General features: G+C 41.0%; 1 protein-coding gene, 1 long non-coding RNA gene and 1 pseudogene across 66 annotated transcripts in view; 1 reads left to right on the top strand and 2 right to left on the bottom strand.

Moving 5' to 3' along the window:
* The window catches only part of LOC102162079 (uncharacterized), a 111,601-nt gene extending 100,203 nt beyond the window's left edge, over positions 1-11,398 (bottom strand). For 9 of the 17 annotated variants that reach the window (XR_014808055.1, XR_014808057.1, XR_014808048.1 and 6 more), the window contains exon 1: positions 11,237-11,398. This is a non-coding gene — a long non-coding RNA (uncharacterized LOC102162079). Of the gene's footprint in view, positions 1-4,499; positions 4,659-11,236 lie in introns of all 17 variants that reach the window. The other 8 variants (XR_014808046.1, XR_014808056.1, XR_014808058.1 and 5 more) reach the window with 1 other exon arrangement.
* LOC100520254 (small ribosomal subunit protein eS1 pseudogene) lies at positions 3,705-4,502 on the bottom strand (annotated as a pseudogene).
* Positions 11,399-11,428: 30 nt separating the features above from the next.
* SGIP1 (SH3GL interacting endocytic adaptor 1) overlaps positions 11,429-19,800 on the top strand; it is a 228,031-nt gene continuing 219,659 nt past the window's right edge. For 33 of the 49 annotated variants that reach the window (XM_084964799.1, XM_084964797.1, XM_084964792.1 and 30 more), the window contains exon 1: positions 12,202-12,421. Coding sequence is in view for 37 of the 49 variants with exons in the window: in XM_084964780.1 (XP_084820906.1) it covers positions 12,412-12,421 (10 nt within the window). In the remaining 12 variants the exon portion in view is untranslated. Of the gene's footprint in view, positions 11,476-11,661; positions 11,989-12,201; positions 12,422-19,800 lie in introns of those variants that run through there. The other 16 variants (XM_084964802.1, XM_084964794.1, XM_084964787.1 and 13 more) reach the window with 3 other exon arrangements.

Raw genomic sequence — 19,800 nt, 5'->3', positions numbered from 1 at the left:
GGAGGTATTGTCATGTTGAGAGATGACAGCAACCATTTCTTCTTCATGATAGAGCACAGTGGGGAGAAGAAGGGAATTTCTCCCCAAAGAAGGGAGTGGTATTGCCAGAAGAAATGAACATGAGACCCCCCAAACCAGTTAATATTCACAAAACAAGTCTATTTTCACTGAGTTTGAAGGGTAAGTCATGGGATTTGGAGTCAGACAGATGCAAGTTCAAATCCCAACTCTGCTACTTGCTATTCTCTTGCACAAGTCGTATACAGCTTCTGAGCCTCTATTTCCTCATCAGTAAAATGGGAATAGAATACCTAACTCATAGGTTTGGGGGAACTGCATGAAATAATAATCACAAAGTATTTAGCAGACTGTTTAATAAAATATCGAATGCTATTAGATGCTTCATAAACTCTGGCTGTGATTGTGGTGCTTTGTGGTTTCTGTTTCTGGTTACTCTAATAACAAGCCCACCCAACCAGGTCTTGATTCTGGAGCCAATCTGGGAAGCAATTGCTCGGCTTACATTCCTACTGGGATTTTCACAGACCTATCTGGGGAGATCAAACAAGAAACGTTTCTTTTCTTGATTTTTTTTTCACTGCCAAAGAAATTATGAGAATAAACAGAATAATATTTCTGTTACTGGATTTCCCTAACAAGAATAAAAATGTTATTACATAATTAATGTAAGCACCCAATATGCCTCCAGGATAGTATTACTTGTGTCAGAAATGTCAAAGCTGGAGTTCCCGTCGTGGCGCAGTGGTTAACGAATCCGACTAGGAACCATGAGGTTGCGGGTTCGGTCCCTGCCCTTGCTCAGTGGGTTAACGATCCGGTGTTGCCGTGAGCTGTGGTGTAGGTTGCAGACACGGCTCGGATCCCAAGTTGCTGTGGCTCTGGTGTAGGCCGGTGGCTACAGCTCCGATTCATCCCCTAGCTTGGGAACCTCCATATGCCGCGGGAGCGGCCCAACAAATAGCAACAACAACAACAACAACAACAAAAAAAAAGACAAAAGACAAAAAAAAAAAAAAAAAAAAAAAAGAAATGTCAAAGCTATAGAAGGTATGGTCCTTTTCTTATAGATTTCTTTGGAGCAATAAAAATAGATAATAAGTAATTAAGTGATGACTTTAGCTATATAATCAAAAGTTGATTTGGTTTATGTAGGAAGAGTGAAGCAAAGGAAAGATCCACATGCTTGGTTTTCCAGAGAGAATTTGAGTTTGATCTTGAAGAAAGGATGACATTATCAAGATAAAAGTAGGCATTCCAGATGAATGTCAGGAGAAAATGACTAGAACAGACATTATAGAGTTTTTAGGGAGGGATTGCTTTCCAGAATCCCTTCTCTCACCTCTCACAGATTTTGCTCCCAAGGCTATAAGATATGAATAAAGAAGAGCTACAGTCCTAGGGGATGACAATAAGAAGCAAAAGCAGATTCAAGAGGTCTTAAGGCATGTGGAGGGTGGGGAAGGGTGGAAAGATAGTTTAGGGTTAAGGCAAATATGTAATGTGAAACAACAAAAATAAACAAAGAAGAGGTCCAAAATATGGCTATACTTTTGGTGACTAAGTTGCAACAGAAAGTAAGGTCATTGGACTTGAGAAAGCTAAGGAACAATAAGGTAGGTATGCTGGACCATGGAAGAGATGCTGGAGTCATGAATAATGAGGACAAGTGGTGAGATAAAGAGGAGGACTGTGATACAGTTGCTGGAGTCAGGGAGGAAAGTTTGACCTGGAGTTGATAAAAAAGATAAAACTCTAAATTGGGGGAAAGCACACAGGATGGATCTAAAAGATATTTTTTGGCAATGGCAGCAAATGATTGACACAGAAGCTGAAACGGGGAACTAAGAAAATGTCAGCCCCTTCTCAGCCAGTGAGTTGGGGATGCAGGATAGGGCATGGGAGAGGGAGATGGTCTCCAGTAGAGTGGACACAGAGGAAAGAGAAAATATGTCATAAAAAAAAAAAAAAACCAAACCCAGGATTGAGTTTAAGCAAGTTGATGCTCAAGTTTGACTACAGGCATTTTTGTCAACCATTGAGCAGGAGATCCAGATACAACACTGAAAGGGCTATCAGAGGAGAAGTCGAAGATGGAGAGAAATGAAGATGGGTAAGGCTGGATAAAGATGGGTCTGTAAGGGTACCTTGCTTGCCCTTGACAGAGCCGCTCAAGTAATTACTCCTCTCAGAAGTCTTCTTTGCCTGCCTTCTACCCCAGGCGTCTCTCCTTTGTGCTGCCTTAGCTCTGAAAATTTCTAAACCTGTGTTGCAATTCTTGGTTTGCCCATCTACCTCTTCCCTCTACTACAAGCTTCTCAAAAGATATATGCCCTTTCCACTTTTGTGTCCTCAATACCTGACACAATGCCTGGCATAAATAATTCTTAACGTTTTTTGGTTGGTTGAAGACATGAATAAACATGAATGTTGTAGGGCTATGAACACATAACCTCTTGGATTAACCCATCCCGCCCTTGCCCACAATGTTATGTCCGTTGGCTGTCAGTCTCCAGAACGGAAGAAATAGAATCTGTGCCACATGTGTACCTTAAAATGTCAAGCACACACATTAAAAAGAAACAAGTGAAATGAATTTACTAATATATTTTATTTAACCAAATATGTAAAACTACTATCATTTCGACATGGACTTACTATAAAAATTTTTAACATGATATTTAAATTCTCTTTGTTTTCTACTCTTTTCAAAATCTGGCATGCATCTTGCATTTACATTACATCTTACTTCAGGCTAGGCACATTTCTTTTTTAAAAACATTTTATTGAAATAGAGTTGAATTGCAATGTTGTGTTAGTTTCAGATATATAGCAGAGTGATTCAGTTGTATATGTGTGTGTGTTCTTTTTCTGATTCTTTTCTGTCATAGGTTAGTAAAAATATTGAGTTTAGTTTCCTGTGCTTTGCAGTAGATCCTTATTGGTTATCGGTTGTATATGTAGTCCTGTGCATATGTTAATCCCAAAGTCCTAAGTTATCTCTCCCCTCTGCCTTTCTCCTTTGGTAATCATAAGTTTGTTTTGTATCACACTGAGCACATTTCAATTGCTAAATAGCCACAAGTAGTAATCACCACTGTATTAGACAGTGACGTTTTAGGCTCTAGAACACACCTAGTTCTTTCCCTTTTTATCTTTTTTTTTTCAATTTTATTTTTCTAAGGGCCACACTCACAGCATATGGAGGTTCCCAGGCTGGGGGTGGAACTGGATTCTGTAGCTGCGGGCCTATGCCACAGACACAGCCACACCAGATGGGAGCCACGTCTGCAACCTACACCACAGCTCACAGCCATGCTGGATCCTTAACCCACTGAGCGAGGCCAAGGATTGATTGAACCTGTGTCCTCAAGGATGCCCGTTCAGATTCGTTTCTGCTGAGCCACGATGGGAACTCCTCTTTCCTTTTTTAAAACATCACAAATAAAATCTTTTATTTGTCATCATTAAAAATCTGAATTTTAAAGATATTCTTGGGCCAGTGGCTCAGATCCACCAGCTCATTTGACTTTAGCACCTGTCTCCTCCCCATTACATTCTCCGTAACAATTACTTCATCATGAAGCTTCAAGATTCCCCAGTTCAAATTTGGGCTTCTTTGCTTATCTAACAAAGAAAATACTAAGGAGTTCCCGTCGTGGCGCAGTGGTTAACGAATCCGACTAGGAACCATGAGGTTGCGGGTTTGGTCCCTGCCCTTGCTCAGTGGGTTAACGATCCGGCATTGCCGTGAGCTGTGGTGTAGGTTGCAGACACGGCTCGGATCCCGCGTTGCTGTGGCTCTGGCGTAGGCCGGTGGCTACAGCTCCGATTCATCCCCTAGCCTGGGAACCTCCATATGCCGCGGGAGCGGCCCAAGAAATAGCAACAATAACAACAACAACAACAAAGACAAAAGACAAAAAAAAAAAAAGAAAATACTGAGCAGATAAATAGATTGGCAAGCCTTTTCTACCTCATTTCCAATGCTGTCTGGAATCAATTTATTGCCCACTTCTCTCAAGTCTGCTCTTCTCAGGTCATGTGTTCCATCACCTTCTTGCAAATTTGGGGATCTGTTGGTGCTGGGTATAAGGCTTCTGAATTTGACTGTTGCATTTTTATTAAAACCCACACAGAATAGATGCATCCAATAACCATGAGTGGTCTTGACATGAATGTGAGATTCAATCACGGTCTGCCATTTTTGACCATGGAGTCCATTTTATCCCGGGTAGGATGGATCAAGAAAATTAGGCAGTTTTTGCCCTGAACATCCTCAGTAATTAGCTTGAATTCTCTAAATGCAACTTCATCATTTTGCAGATCCACAAGTCTCACTTCTAAAACATGACCCTTGAGGTCATCATGTGTGATTTTGGTTCCTGGAGTTCTCTTGCCTGGAGTTTTCCATTATATCTTATATTGAACATTGCTGATGCTTTCACATCATACCAATCTTCCCGAGAAAAATGGCTCACCTGCTTTCTTCATGGTTCCCTTTTTGCATCTTTCCTAAGGTGCTTGTTCTTGCCAATTCTTGCATGATGCCACTCAATATCCTTTCCCTTTTGATGGCCTCTACACCTGGAGCATCTTCTGTTTGGATTACCTTCCTCTAGTTCTCTTCAAAACTACACCTTTGGATATAGCATTCATAAAAGATTATACACACATACAAAGTGCAAACACATGTAAATAGTTACATACGTATAATGCATAAGGTGTATAGGGATTAACACAATGAAAGACTATTTCTTGTGTATTCAAAATCTAATAAAGATCAAGTAGCTCTCTGGCATTTGGAAGTGAAAACGGGGAATGAAGAATGAGTATGTAGGGTGTCTGTACAGGCCAGGTCTGGAAAATTCCATTGCCTTAATTCTGTCATATAACTCCACCCAATGCAAGGGAAGCCAACAAATGCCATCTTCCTGTGTATCCAGATAGAGAAAATGGTGTGATGACTGCAGGTCACTATTGCTGACACAATTTTATATCTTTTATTCCAAAATTTTTGGCCAGCACCCCATAGTATTAAATAACAAGGGTGATAAAGGACATTTAAGTCTTATCTCTGATTTTAATGAGGAGTGTTTTTATCGTGTCTCCATTTAACTAGATGATAGGTTTGGGGAAGAAATGTGTGTATCTCTCATCATACTCAGGAACTTTTTATCTCTTTCTTTGTTAATGGGTTTTTATTTATTAGTGAGTGATATAAGTTGAAGTTTATCAGATATCTTCTCAGTAGTTGTAAAGATAACATAATTTTTTTCAATAGCTTAATGTGAGTATTAAGCTATATTTATAATATTCCATTTAATATTAATATTATATTAACAATATAATATTAAACTTAATATAATATTAACTTAATACTATATTAAACCTAATATTAGATTATATTAATAAATTGAATATTGATTATATTATTCATAAATCACAATATTTATATTCATAATATATAATATTATAAAATATATTATATTATTATATAATAATATACAATATTATGACATTCATAAATTGATAATAATATTATATTATTCATAAATATTATTAGATTTCTTAGTGTTGAATTACTTTTTCTTATTTCTCAAAGTCTAACTTATTATATCTATTATATATAAAATTTATAGAAATAACATTTTTGAAAAGCTGGATTCTATTTAAAAGTTTTGCATTGATATTCATAAGCAAGATTGAGCAACTCTTTTATAATTTTTCATCTGATTTTATAATTCACAAGTGAATTGCAGAGCTTTATCTCTTTTTCTACTTTCTGGAACTCTTACAGTTATATCTGAGTTAACTGATTCTTCAAAGTGAAGAATTCCATTATGCTTGGGCCAGTTAACGAGGCTGTGGGCCCATGCTTCAAGCACATTGTGGGTCTATATTTCAAGCACTCTGTTGGCAGTATCCCTTATATCTTAGATTACGGCTATAACATTTAATAAACTTTTTTTGGTCTTTTTGTCTTTTTTTTTTAGGGCTGCACCAGTGGCATATGGAAGTTTCTAGGCTAGGGGTCGAATCAGAGCTGTAGCTGCCAGCATAGGCCACAGCCACAGTAACGTGGGATCTGAGCCGTGTCTGTGACCTACACCACAGCTCATGGCAACACCAGATCCTTAACCCACTGAGCGAGGCCAGGGATTGAACCCATATCCTCATGGATGCTACTAGTAGGATTCGCTAACTGCTGAGCCATGATGGGAACTCCACATTTAATAATTTTATTAACAATGTTTTTACTACTTCCATGCTCCCTTTCTGGCCCTCAGTATGTTCTTTTATCACAACAGGCTGCTCTTATTTATTGCTGCTCTACCCTTGAAATTACATCGAAAGTAAAACATAGATTTTTTTAAAAATGCCTCTCCCGTTGGCGACACTTCCTCTCTTTCAGTGAGGGTGTTTTCTCTGCTTCAGTGAACTATCCTTGTTGACCTTCTCCCTCTTGTGAAACTGCAGATTCTGCTTATCTTTGTCAATATAAGTCTAGATAAAGCCTCAGCGGACTGGTGTAGGTCTGGATAAGGGGTTCTCTGAGCAGAGATGGATGAATGAGGGATGAACATATCAGGGCATGTCTTTGATGCCAATGGACCAACATGTAGGGTCAGCTCTCCCATTTTCTGCCCTCCTTCCTCACCATGAAGAGGAAGATGAACAGAGGGTCTGCAAGCTTCCCTCTGGAGGTAGTGAGTGAGAATGTGCAAGCGACTTCAAGACACCGAGTGAGATGAGGATGGCACTCTGAGCCCCTCTGCCACCATGAATCCTTCTGTAAGTTTTATCTCAGATGCACTGAATAATGTCTGCCCAGTGGAAGCTTTTGTTTTATAGAGGCTTTCCCCACATTTGTTCTAGTGATGGCTCCCTCTCTTCCTTGGACAATGTCTTCTCTACCCCTCCAATCATATTAGGGGTTCAGAGTATTAAAGTTTTTTCACCACAGAAACTTGCCTATCTCCCTCCCATGTTTAGTCTCAATAGTGGGCATGTGACTAAGTCCAAAGTAAGTCTGGGTTCAAATAAATCCATCATGCAACCTCATCAACCTGGCCCCATTCATGGGTCCAAAGGGTGACAGGGATCCAAGCCACAGTCCTTCAGAGTCCTTCCTGGAAGTTTTTTTTTTTTTTTTTTAAAGCAGATAGTGAATAGTCAAGCAGCAAAGATGCGAGCCTAAAGCATTTAAATAGTCAGCTCCAGGAGTTCCCGTCGTGGCGCAGTGGTTAACGAATCCGACTAGGAACCATGAGGTTGCGGGTTCAGTCCCTGCCCTTGCTCAGTGGGATAATGATCCGGCATTGCCGTGAGCTGTGGTGTAGGTCGCAGATGCGGCTCGGATCCTGCGTTGCTGTGGCTCTGGCGTAGGCTGGTGGCTACAGCTCCAATTCGATCCCTAGCCTGGGAACATCCATATGCCGCAGGAGTGGCCCAAGAAATAGCAACAACAACAACAAAAAAGACAAAATAATAAATAAATAAATAAATAAATAGTCAGCTCCCTGATCACAGGGAGAAAAACTAGGAAGCAAAAAGAAGTTGATATGCTGGGAGAAACAGACTATAAGTGCTTGGTTTGGGTCCCAACTTCTTGGAGGATCCGGTGCCTGCTTTCACTCAGCTGTGCAGCTACCCAAAGAGATCCCTTCCTTGCCCATGTCAGTTCCAGTAGGAGTTCCTCCTTTTTAGCAAAGTGTATCAATATAGTGAGTATGCATATATGCATTTCTGCTCTTCACCTATTTCATCCCAGGGAAATCTAATGCTTTAAGTGGGACCCCTGCTGATTTCTGGGGCTTAGATAATCCTTTCTTTATTACACTCATTGACCTGCCTTCACAGGGATTGCAAGAGGGACAGTCAATGTCGTGCTGAGGTCACCACCTTGGAGATTACATCTGGATCCATTTTTTAAACTTGCCTTTGGTGTTAATTTTCTTTCCTCCTTTCTTTGTGGCTCAGTTCTCATTAGTTCTTTCTCTTTCTAAAATATGAGCTGAGTTTCCCCTCACACACTACACCTGGGAAATAGTGAAGAAATTCAATGTGTAAAGATATAATAAATAAGACTTGTAAGTAAAATTGGAAGCGGACCTTGCTACCATACAAATATTATTACAGAGAAAGATTTTAAATGTCTAGTGATTTCAGCAATTAAGTTTTTGGTCTCGGACTAGTTGTAGGCACTTTCTGAGAGCTTGGGGTGATCTGGGCACACATTCACCATCCTGGACTAGACTCCTGGGCAGTCCCTGTACTTTGGTGCAAGTCAGTAATTTGCCTGGTCTTTTCCACAGATCCTTTGACTTTTATTTAAAATTTAAGAGAAGTATCCAATTAATACAGAAGTTAGGAATTCTCCCTTGTCCTTGTTGGTAAGGAAAAAACTACTCTAGGAACAGATGAAAGTGGGGCTACAATCTAAAGTACTGTCTTTTTTTTTTTTTCCTTTTTTGGCTTTTTAGGGCTGCACCTGCGGCATATGGAGGTTCCCAGTCTAGGGGTTGAATCAGAACTGCAGCTGCCAGCCGACACCACAGCCATGCCATGGGATCCAAGCAGTGTCTGTGACCTACACCACAGCTCACGGCAATGCCAGATCCTTTAACCCACAGATCAAGACCAGGGATCAAACCCACGTCCTCACGGATACCAGTCAGGTTCGTTACCACTGAGCAATGACACAAACTCCCTAAAGTACTATCTTTGTTCTTGTTTTTTTCCCCAAAACTTATGAAAAAAAATCAGAATGCTTAATCTTTTCTGATAACATGCTTGAGTGGCTTTTTATTGGAAGCAGAACTTTGTTCATCAGGTGCTTTTATAATTGATAACAGTAATTTTTTTTGATAAGGCTGTACAAAGTTTAACTAGTCTTGATACAGACCCTTTAATTAGGCATCCCTTTCTGATTCCTCCTCTAACTGTTCTATCGAGACACTTTTCTTTTTTTCTGTAAACACCTCAGTCACCAAAAGAACCTTTGCACTGTCTTTCCATCTCTGGCTAGATGCCTTGCTGTAAGTCGAAAACAAACGTAATGTGTGTCCACACTGAATCTGTCTGGAAGGTTTGCTCTAACACACTGTAAAACTTACACTGGGTGAGAAAAGGCCGGCAGCTGAGGCCTCCCTGGCTCTCTTGTCCCCTTACATCTCTGACAATGCTGCTTAGCCCTGCCCCTCAGTGCTTGCCCTTATTGCAGATTTGATATTGTGTCATTTTTCTAATTTAAAACTCCCCATCTTATTATTTATTTATTTATTTATGTTTTATTATTTGTTAGGTTAGGGCTGCATCTGCAGCATATGGAGGTTCCCAGGCTAGGGATCGAGTCAGAGCTTTAGCCACTGGCCTACACCACAGCCACAGCAATGCCAGATCTGAGCTTATGTCTTGGAACGAAACCTCAGCTCATGGCAACACCAGATCCTTCACCCACTGAGCGGGGCCAAGGATCAAACCCGTGTCTTTATGGATACCCGTTGGGTGTGTTACCACTGAGCCACAGTGGCAACTCCTCCCCATCTTATTTAGAACGGCCACTCCAAGCCCGTTCCATTTTTTTTCTGAACTCTGAAATTGCATCTAAGAGGACCTTCCCTAACCTACCTCACTAGGGTCTAATCACCCTTCTAGACAGCAGTCTCTGAGAACTCGCTGACAAGTTACACCTCTGGATGCATCGTCTACTCGTTCACTACGTTGTTATCCATGCCTGTGGTATAACTTGGTTGGCTGGAAATTTCTTTGATGCCTCTGGCAGCCCTTTGATGGTAATACTACCAATATTAAAAAGCCAACATGGATGGTTTATTATGTTACAGACACAACGCTGAGTAATTTACTGGCAAAGTATGTAAAACATGGCTCAGCACATAGTAAGCCATTAATAACGGATGGTTATTAGTATTGAGAGTTCTCTGAACTTGGTACTATTATCTCCATTTCAGAAATAAGGAAACTGTGAGTCACAGAGAATTACATAACTTGTACAGGGTCACAGAGCTCGTGAAGTGGCAGAGAGAGAACTTGATCTCAGTCTGCTGGGCACCAATATATATCCATGTTCTTAACTATTACCAAAATATACACATATAAATATATATATATATATATACACCCACCCTAATCAATCTCATTTTTGCAGTTTTCAGAGCAGTTTTCAGAGCAGTGCAAGTTGCACTCAAGACAGTTTTTACTTTGGAATTCTTTCCTCTTTTAAAATTCAACAGCCTCATAAGGAAAAAGGCACAAGTATTTGTATCTCCCTGGAGAGTTTCATTTTGAAATTTCAAGGCCATTGAAATATGTGTCCTTAGGGAGAACAATGAGGTTTTTTTTAACTTCTAAGTTGCTAGGGAACTGAAAAAAAAATTTTTTTTATCTATTAATATACTACTTCAGTCAGCCCCTTTAGTTTTGTTTTCTTTAGTAGTCCTCGGACACCAACACCTCATACTTGCTCTAACAGAAAGAACTAGACTATGTCCAGGGCTGGGCAATATCAAAAGTTCATGGGTATATTTATAATATAAATTATTAATAGTAATATTAGAGACTCAGTCTTGACGGTATAAGGCATCCTACTTCTTAAAAGTTATTCCATTGGATGTTCACAAAGGCTCTAAGATGCAATGGCCTTTCTCCTAGTCATGTTGCTAAATTGTGGAGGGAGAAATGCCTATTTCTGCTGTCGCCAAAGGTTCTAAAGAGTGCTTTTCCCCTTCCTTCCCATCTTCCTTCCTTCTCCTCCTCCCTCCCAAACTCTACCTGCCTGCTTCTTCTTCAGTCCTGAGAGCCTGCTTGAAGGGAATTGAGAATGGCCAGACCTCTGGTTTGGGGCTCTCTGAAAGGCTCCCGAATCCCTGGGGACCAGGCAAGTGATAGTTTCTCAACCCAAGTATCTAGGTATCATAACCGTTCCCACTTCAGCAGCAGCACCGCGCCCAGATCCCATCCCTGGAAGCAGCAAAACCCTGGGCTCCACCCACCCCTCGGGCCGGAACCCAGCGCGTCTGTACCCCCACCCCCACCCCCCGGATTCCCACTAGGGTGAACGAAAGGGCTTGCACACGATTATAGATGCTGGAGACGCATCGCGAAAAAGGTGTCATTTAGAAGAAAGTCGCTTTCCTCTAGGGGCTGCAGTTGGCAGCAGCGGCTGCACTCTACCTGCAGCAGCGTGGCGGCTCACCTGTGCGCCGGGCCGGGAGGATGCTCTGGCGGCGGGACTCGAACGCTCCCGGGCCGAGCTGCGCCCAGCGGTCGCGGTCCGGTCTGCCGCAGGCTGCCCAGGTCCGAGAGGGAGGAAGCGGCGCGCACAGCTGTCTTCCGTCGGGCTGAGGCCTCCCTCCCTGCCTGCTCCCCTCTCCCCGCCTCCCGCCCCAGAAATTATCTCAAGCGTTGCCAGTGCGATTCCAGAGCCCCACTCGGGTGGGTTCTTTTGTTTCTTTGTTTTAATGACAGTTCCCAGCCCTTCGGCATGTCATGCGCGATTAATTCTCTGGCTCTCTTGGAGGCAGCTGGGGTGAAATTTCTTCTGCATCATCCTTTTGGGGATAATTGTTTATGATGTGACGTCAGCCGGATTGATTTTTTTTTTTTTTTTTTTCCTCTCCTGAATGAGAGAGGAAGGGGGAGAGAGAGAGGCACAGATGTGTGCGGAGGCCACGGGCACTGACATTTGGAATTCCTTCAGGGCAAAGGGAGATAGGAGAGTGGCAGCTTGATAGTGTGCAACCAAGACTTCAGGCTGCATGGCATTATTAAGAAGTTTTGCTTAAAAAAAAAAAAAATCCCCTCCGCAGCGAGCCACCTAGGTGTTCCTTTCATGCCAGAGTCCCCTGTGAAGGTGGCGGAGTCTGACAATTAATCTCGGATACACACACAGCCGCTGCAAGAGGTTTAAGAAGACGGAGAGGAGGGGCGGGGGAAGTGCGTCACCAGGTGGGGAAGGGGCCGTGCATTTGGTGACAACCCGGAGGGGATGGGGGTGGAGGAGAATGGGGACGGGAAATAGGTTCTGTGTGCTCTCCCGGGGTATTGTGTCAGGAGATGCAGCCTGGCTACCATGTGACGCGGTCCAGAGCTGAAGGGATTGGCCGAGGCAGCGCAGGCGGTGCAGCTCGGCCGGCTTGCTGTTCTCTCCCTTTCTCTCGCAGCATCTTCCTGGGAGCCTGTAGGTGAAGCAGCACCAGCAGCATCCATGGCCTATCTTTGGGGTTAACACTTGTCTCCTTTGGCTTCAGCAGCGGACAGAGAAGATCTCTGGGCGGCAGCAGCGTTGTGAACACTTGGCTGGGACACGGAATCGTATCCTCCTGTGTTTTTTCAGACTCTTTGGAAATTAAGGAATGCAATTCTGCCACCATGATGGAAGGTAGGATGCTTTCTGCTGTGGTTGACTGGCATCAGGCAAGGTTGGGGCAGAACAGCATTGAAATGTGTGTGCAGCCTGTTTCTCACTGGTCTAGAACCTGGTTGCCAGGATTTGCAAGCAGAAATGCTGCAGTTTGCTTGCAGCGGACCAGGGCTGAGACTAATGGAATCAAACCACAGGGCTTCTGTTTAGCTCAGAACCTACAGAGCTCCCAGCTCTTTTGAGAGAGGAAAAAAAAAAAACCTTCAAGTGCTTGCAGGGAGGAGCGATAGAGCTAGGAAAGCGCTTGCAAAGCAAAGAAGTTGGGAGAGAAGATAAGGTTTTCTGCTCTGGGTTCCTGGGACTCCACTGATTAAACATTTACAGTGGAAACTTGTCTTCTGAAATTGACATTAGATGGGAGAGGTCATTGACAGAGTTCATGTGCTGTCATTTTCAGGGAACTGTTTAAAAATGTTAAAAATTCTTGTAAGATATTTTTATCTCTGCAATTTACATCATTCTGTTGGGGTGAGAGGTGCAGCAAATGTGATCCATAAGGTATAGTTTTAAGGGGCTGTCATTGCAACAGAATGAGCAGTATGAGAAAAATATCTGGGCCTCTTAGCTTCTGATTCAGGGTCTTATCGGGTTTTTTAAAAAAGAATTTTGTGCTTCCTAAATACATTCCCCATGCAGTGGTTTTTAGCCAAGTATCAAATGATTACATACTGATTACCTTTTTGCATTCAATATTAGGTATAAGGAGGAGGAACTTTATCTGGGGAGATGTTGTTTCGACTATATTTTATTCTACTAAATTACCTTTCCAAGCTTGAGATGGTGACAACTAAGATTACCTCAAAAAAGGAGCAAGCTGATTAGGAAGGAAACAGGCAGCCTACCCAGGCTTTGATTTTCTGTTTTCACACTACAGGATGGTGCAAAACTCCTGGCCTTTCCTAAGATGACAGGCAGAAATTTGTCCCCAGCCTGGATTTCACAATGCCGAATTGAGTGCATAATGGGTCTCAAATCAGCCATGAAAATGGCAGAGAGGCCACCTCTTAAGCCAAAGTCTGTTATACAAATTTTAAACATTCCTTAGAAATCTGCCAAAATGGAATAAGAGGAGAATGGTCGCAAAAAAACAAACAAAAAAAACCCAACAACAACAACAACAAAATAGCAGTGTTGCCTGTACTTATTTGACAGAAATGAATTCTTTTTGCTCTCTCTGTCATCATGTCAAATACTGTTAATGTGATTTGGGTGAGTAAAGAATTCTACAGTCATGGCCCACAAATTTTAGAAAATAGCCTTAAAAGAGAGATTGGGTATCATTTTGTTATGGAGCCTGGTCTTGTTTGCAAAGGACTCTTAAGCTAGTTCTTTAAATGCAGGCCTAAATGAACTGAGATCATTAACGCTCTAAGATTAAATCATTTTCATTAAGTCAAAATGGATTTAGCCTTTGAATAACAAGGCAAGACAAACAGAAAGAGTATTACTAATGTACTTCTCAATTAAAAGCTCGTGTGGCTTACCCTCTTCACAAAAAAAAAAAAAAAAAAAAAAAAGGTGTCTATAGAGGACCTAGATTTCTCCAGGTAAATTTCACATAGTATTTCTTAAAAATAAATCTGCGCACATTCTGATTAGATTTTAATCTTGCCCAGGAAAGTGGAAGAGCTTTCTTTTCTTTTACTCCTTGCCATGTAAACTACGGTGTTAAAGTATCTGTGAACAAAGTAATATTTTTTGATACTCATCAATGATCCTCCTCGTAATATTGTCTATTGTGCCATCCCAGAATGTCGGTCAAAGCTGTGTGATAAGCTCATCTGAGCTGCCTACGCTGAAATGAGAACTGTAACAAAGACTTGTGTTGGAGCTGAATTAACACTATTGCTCTGCGTTGGCCAAATTCATCTAATGAAGGATGTTATCTTAACACTGTTATGAATTAAAGGTGACACTAGGGGTTCGGTTGCCATCCATCAGGTCCTTGGCTTAAAAATTGAAATGAAACTAATAATTATTATCTAGCTATAGTTCCTACTTGAATGCTTCTCAAGACATCTTATCTTCATATGTCATGGACCTTAGAAAGGCTGGTGAGAACTGTAACCAGAAATCAGTTTGCCTGTCAGTGGCCTTCCAACTTTGTCGCCAGGCTTTTTGACAATATATACATGTTTCTGTTGCATCTCAGAATTTCACCTCTGAATTGCTTTTACTCAGAAAGTGTGTTTTAGCAGTTATCATCTTAACTCATCCCTAGAAGAAGCTAGGCTTCCATCTATTGCAATAGCCTTAGAAAGATAGGACTCCCCTTAAAAGGCACCCTAAAATCCCATTATGGCAGTCATCTGCTGAAACACCAGTGGACTCTAAAAATGTGTCACCAAATATCTAGATAGTTAAAATGCTGTTTCTTCTCAGCTAGTACATATGCCCCCCCACACACGCAGTTATACACATACACGGAGTTACACAATACATATGTCATCCACACATATACACTATTCTAGAAAGCGAGAGAACCCTCATTTGCATTGTGTGTGTATATATATTCACCGAAGCGTTTTAATCTATGCTCAGGAAAAGCATGGCCATGGCAACTTTTCAAAGCTACTTCTCTACTTTGTGTAAAATAAGAGTAAGCAAATATTCATCAGAACTGCTCGTGGTTTAATTTTGTCTTCTCATTTGGATGGAACAGGATATAGGTTCCATTCATTCCATGCCTACTGGAAATTCTGGCCATAGACGAGAAATATTACTACCTCCCCAGGGATTCCAGTAGAATTTCATAGAAGGCTGTGAAATAATTCTGCAAGGGATCTCAATCACGTTACTGGTAGTTTGTGGCTCTATGACCCGTTTCAAATATTTTTATTCTAAAAAGTATATTTTAAAGGACTTGATTTGTTGATTTCTGCATTCTCTGTTTTTGGCAGTGATTTGTATGGTGTCTTTCTTAAGGAATGCCACATCGTAGAGCCTTATGTAGTGTGCCTGAGAAAAGAAAGAGGATGAGCAAAAGCAATTATCTGCTAAAGGGCATATGTACTGGCTAAGCTTACAGTAGTACAGTCTGTATGATTAGGGCAACTATCATGGATTCTGTTGTTTTTTGTATGTTATTATTAAAGTTTAAGAATAACATTTTAGCTACCTTATCTTAATAAGTGAGACTGAATTACGGTTTCTAGAGATAGCTGTTTGTTTGGAAGGCAGGCTGGGAAGTTTTGCCTTGTCTGGCAGAAGTGGACTGGAAATGCTTGTGTTTTCAGTTCCATATTCAGACTCTTAGGTGTTTTACTGTAAAGAAAAACTGGGGGTGGGGGGCAGGTGCAATGGTTTCATCCTATAAATAATTTTTAAAGTTGAAAAACATATTTTGTTGTTTACTGTGTTTCATGGCAATGCGAAGGGAGATTTAATAAATTTTGTTATTTTACCATTCATAATAATGTGCAAATAAATGTTCTGTACTGAGTAATTTTGCAGTACATTTGCAGTACTTTTCTAAAGTGCAAAAAGTAAAATATTGTGGCAGAAAAATGGTAGGATGGAATTTGGACCCAAGCTCATTTAACAACAACGTTCATATTTTTGATTCTTCATAACATTTTCAATATGAACTTTTTGTTTTTACTTTGTATCAAGGTGAGTAGGTTAATATGATTGAAAACTAGGGCTTACTTTCTTTGGTTGCATATTCTGTCTCTCTTTTAATCATGAGTACTCACAAAATCATACCTCTCAATTCCTTTTATCTCCAAAATCAATATTTAGAAAAATTTAAACAAATCTAGATTAACTGATCTTCTGTTGACGCAATGAACCTTATAACAGTAAAGGCTTTTTTCCCCTATCTAGAGATGGAGTTTATTTATTTCAAAAATTCTTTGCTGTGATCAAAAAGGAACCGAGAATTTTAAAGCCAGAATTGCTCATTTTCTCATTAGCTAAGTAGTTTTCAAGGGAATGCTTCTCACTCCCTACCAAGTCCCTTCCCAGAAATGGTGAAGTTATTTTGGAAAACCTTAAGTAAGCATAGGAGATTATAATATATATTCCATCACTTTATGAATTTCTTTTCCTTCATAAAGGGCTTGGGGTCAGAAGCAGCTTCCTTTTATGTATAAATTTCCATCTAATTCCAAAGGTCAACTTTAAATTTCTAAAAAGAACATGTAGTCTTTCAAAAAAAAAATTAACTTGGATGAACTATGCTAGAAGACTGTGGATAATTCTTTCTGTTGGATTTGGCCCATACACGCTGCATGTTTCCAATAAACAAGTTGCAGGAAGTCAACAACTCACAGTTTTGATGTTCTTGAGTTTGTTTGTGAATTGGTCTTTGAAACAAGTTTTCCTGTACCATTAATGATGGTTGGATTCTCACACTAGTCCCTCAAAGGCTATTAACCCATGATCTAGCTGAAATACTAATTATTTGCCATGAAGTGTAAAGAACACAATGGTTCCTATAGTTGTTCGCCAAAAGAGAACAAGGGCATTCAATGTGTTTTCAATTTCCAGTGTTGCTATTTGAGGGAAAGGAAATTTACTTAGAAGACAATGAGAAGATGGAGAGAAATTTTGAAGGGTTTTTTTTTTTTTTGTATTTTTAGAAGTTTTAGAGACTCTTGACACTGGATTTTTCAATTATGTTCAATTTTATTCCATACTTGTGGTTTACCTATTCCCGGTTCAATTTTTATCATCGCTCCTGCTGTTTCATTGTGATGGCTTTCATTGCGTTAACTCACAACTGGAATTCAGAAAAGGAGAGGGATGATTATAAAGGAGTTGGAAGGGAGAAAAAGGTTAAGGGATTGTAATGGATATGAGTGCACATGTTTGAAAGAGTCCCGGAGGAGAAATTAATTGGTGAAGAACAGGTCAGAGTGAGAAGGGAATGAGGGAGCATGGTGGGTGTGGGATCCCCTTGAGGAGAAAATGGGGTGTGGGGTTTTGGATAACTGGTCTGTGCATGGACTACCTAGTATTTCTATGGACTCAGGATGGCTTGTTCGCCAGAGGAAGAGCTTTGGGGAAGGAGGTGTAGACTTAGGGAGAGATGATCCTCCATTCTTAGAGCATGTAAGTCTTTAATGGCACCTACAGAGTGTTAGAAAGTTATTTAGTATCTCTATCTAATATGCAATGTCCTGTCACTCCCTTGTTTAAAACAAAAACTTCAGGAGTTCCCGCTGTGGAGCAGCAGAAACGAATCCGACTAGGAATCGTGAAGTTGCAGGTTCGATCCCTGGCCTCACTCAGTGGGTTAAGGATCCGGTGTTGCCGTGGGCAGTGGTGTAGGTCACAGATGCAGCTTGGATCTGGTGTTGCTGTGGCTGTGGTGTAGGTCGCAGACATGGCTCAGATTTGGCATTGCTCTGGCTGTGGTGTACACCGGCGGGAACAGCTTCCATTATACCCTAGCCTGGGAACCTCCATATGCCGCGGGTGCAGCCCTAAAAAGATAAAAGACAAAACAACAACAACAATTTCAGTGCCTTCTCATTTCTCCTAAAATCGGTAGCACTCAGGAGCCTGCATACTCTTCTGTGCTTCTTCAAGCTCATCTAATGTGTCCCTTACACTGACAGCCTTACTGCCTGTCTCCGAGTTTCTAGGACAGATGCTTGTATGCCTCAGGAATTTTGCCCTGCCTAGAACGCCTTTTGCCAGCTCCTGAAGTAACTGATTCTCTTGTGGTCCCAGCAATTTTGCCACATCCTCAGGAGGCCTTCCCTGCCATCTTGTCATCCCAAGCTCCCAGACACGCACTGGGGGCCACAGAGCCCATCTCGGTCCCTTCTCTCTCCTCTGAGCTGTATTTATGATTCATGGTTGTTTCCTGGTGTGCAGGCTAAATCTCTCCCTTGCAGGTAAATTCCCTGAGGGCAGGTATCTGGTGTCTCCTATTCCCTTCTGTATCCTTTGCTTTTGATGAGCAGTGGATGCTTGGATGTTTATGTATCGACTAAATGAATAAAAGCAGATGTAAATGACTCCAGTGGCTTCACAGTATACCTTGTAAGGTATTCTTTCCATTATGGTGGATTTAAGAGAAGGAAATGCTCAAATTTATATTACCGGAGAAACAAGATCTGAAAACATAAAAATAACTCGGGAAAGATAGGTATTCTGGAGTGCTAATTGTAGGATACAGATAATTCCTTTTGGTGACGCAGAAGAAAAGGAATAGTCCATTTGGACATATGTACTTGAGCTTGAATTATTTTGGTGATTAGCCCCAAAGAAATTATTTTATAATGGAAAGAGACAAGTTAGAGCATAACTATTAAGACATTCCCAGAGACATTGTTGTCAATGTACATTTTTTCCCCCTTTTTTCTCCTGCTTTTTTTTTTTTTTATTTCTGCCTTACTTTCTCCAGCCTTTTTATTCTTCCATCCCCCCTTTTTCTTCCAGGGCTGTCTTTCCTTTTCTCTGGTTTCTGACCAGATCTAAAACGAGTGGCTTCTAGAGCTGGAAAGTTTGTCTTGGAATTTGGGAACGTATTTTTAAATAAATGGATGCATATAAATGAGTGTGACGGGGAATGATGTCTTTGTGCATGTGGGGGCAAGGTGATGGTGTTTGAGGTTTTTCAGGCACCAAATTATTCTTGATTGGACAATCCGTGAATCTTAGAAACTCAATATGTTCACTGATTTTGTGCAGTATGGATTTTTTTGGTTGGAAGAGCATGGACTCAGAAGTCAGACTTAGCGTAATCTACGCTTGGCTCTATGTCTTTTTAAAAATTTTTCACCTTGTATTTATTTTGGAGTCTTTTTATGACTAAATGTGTCAATGCCTATTTTTGGCTATATGTCTTGAGGGTTACTTTACCTTCCTGGGGTTCTGTTTCCTTGCAAACAAAATCGGAGCGTTGATCTGTCATCCTTATGGAACCTACAGCTCTAAGAGTCTCTGGCATTTGCTGAATGAGTTGGATTCCACATATTCACTCCCTCCAAGTTTTGAATTCTAATGATCGACTCCTCTCCCTCGCACCTCAAAACATACTTTTCCTGACACAGAAAATGCTTCACATATACTCCCATCTGCTTGTCTTGGTTTGCACGCCTTATACCGTCCTTTTGCGCGTATGCCACAAGATGGTTTTGCATCTTTTCTGTACCGAAAGTCAAAAAGGCATTTATGCAACCCTCCTGTGTCGCTCTTAGCATAGAACTGTTTATGCAGTCATCAAAAATTATATTTTAAAAAGCATGTATAAAGAAAACATGCTGGAGTTCCCGTCGTGGCGCAGTGGTTAACGAATCCGACTAGGAACCATGAGGTCGCGGGTTCGGTCCCTGCCCTTGCTCAGTGGGTTAACGATCCGGCGTTGCCGTGAGCTGTGGTGT

This window comes from Sus scrofa, chromosome 6 (genome assembly GCF_054392235.1).
Source record: "Sus scrofa isolate SSC_HxYL_T2T_F1_AM1 chromosome 6, Sscrofa_HxYL_maternal_Yorkshire_Landrace_v2.0, whole genome shotgun sequence".
Taxonomy (NCBI): domain Eukaryota; kingdom Metazoa; phylum Chordata; class Mammalia; order Artiodactyla; family Suidae; genus Sus; species Sus scrofa.
The sequence above is the reverse complement of the archived record's forward strand: the minus strand, read 5'-3'. Positions and strand labels throughout refer to the sequence as shown.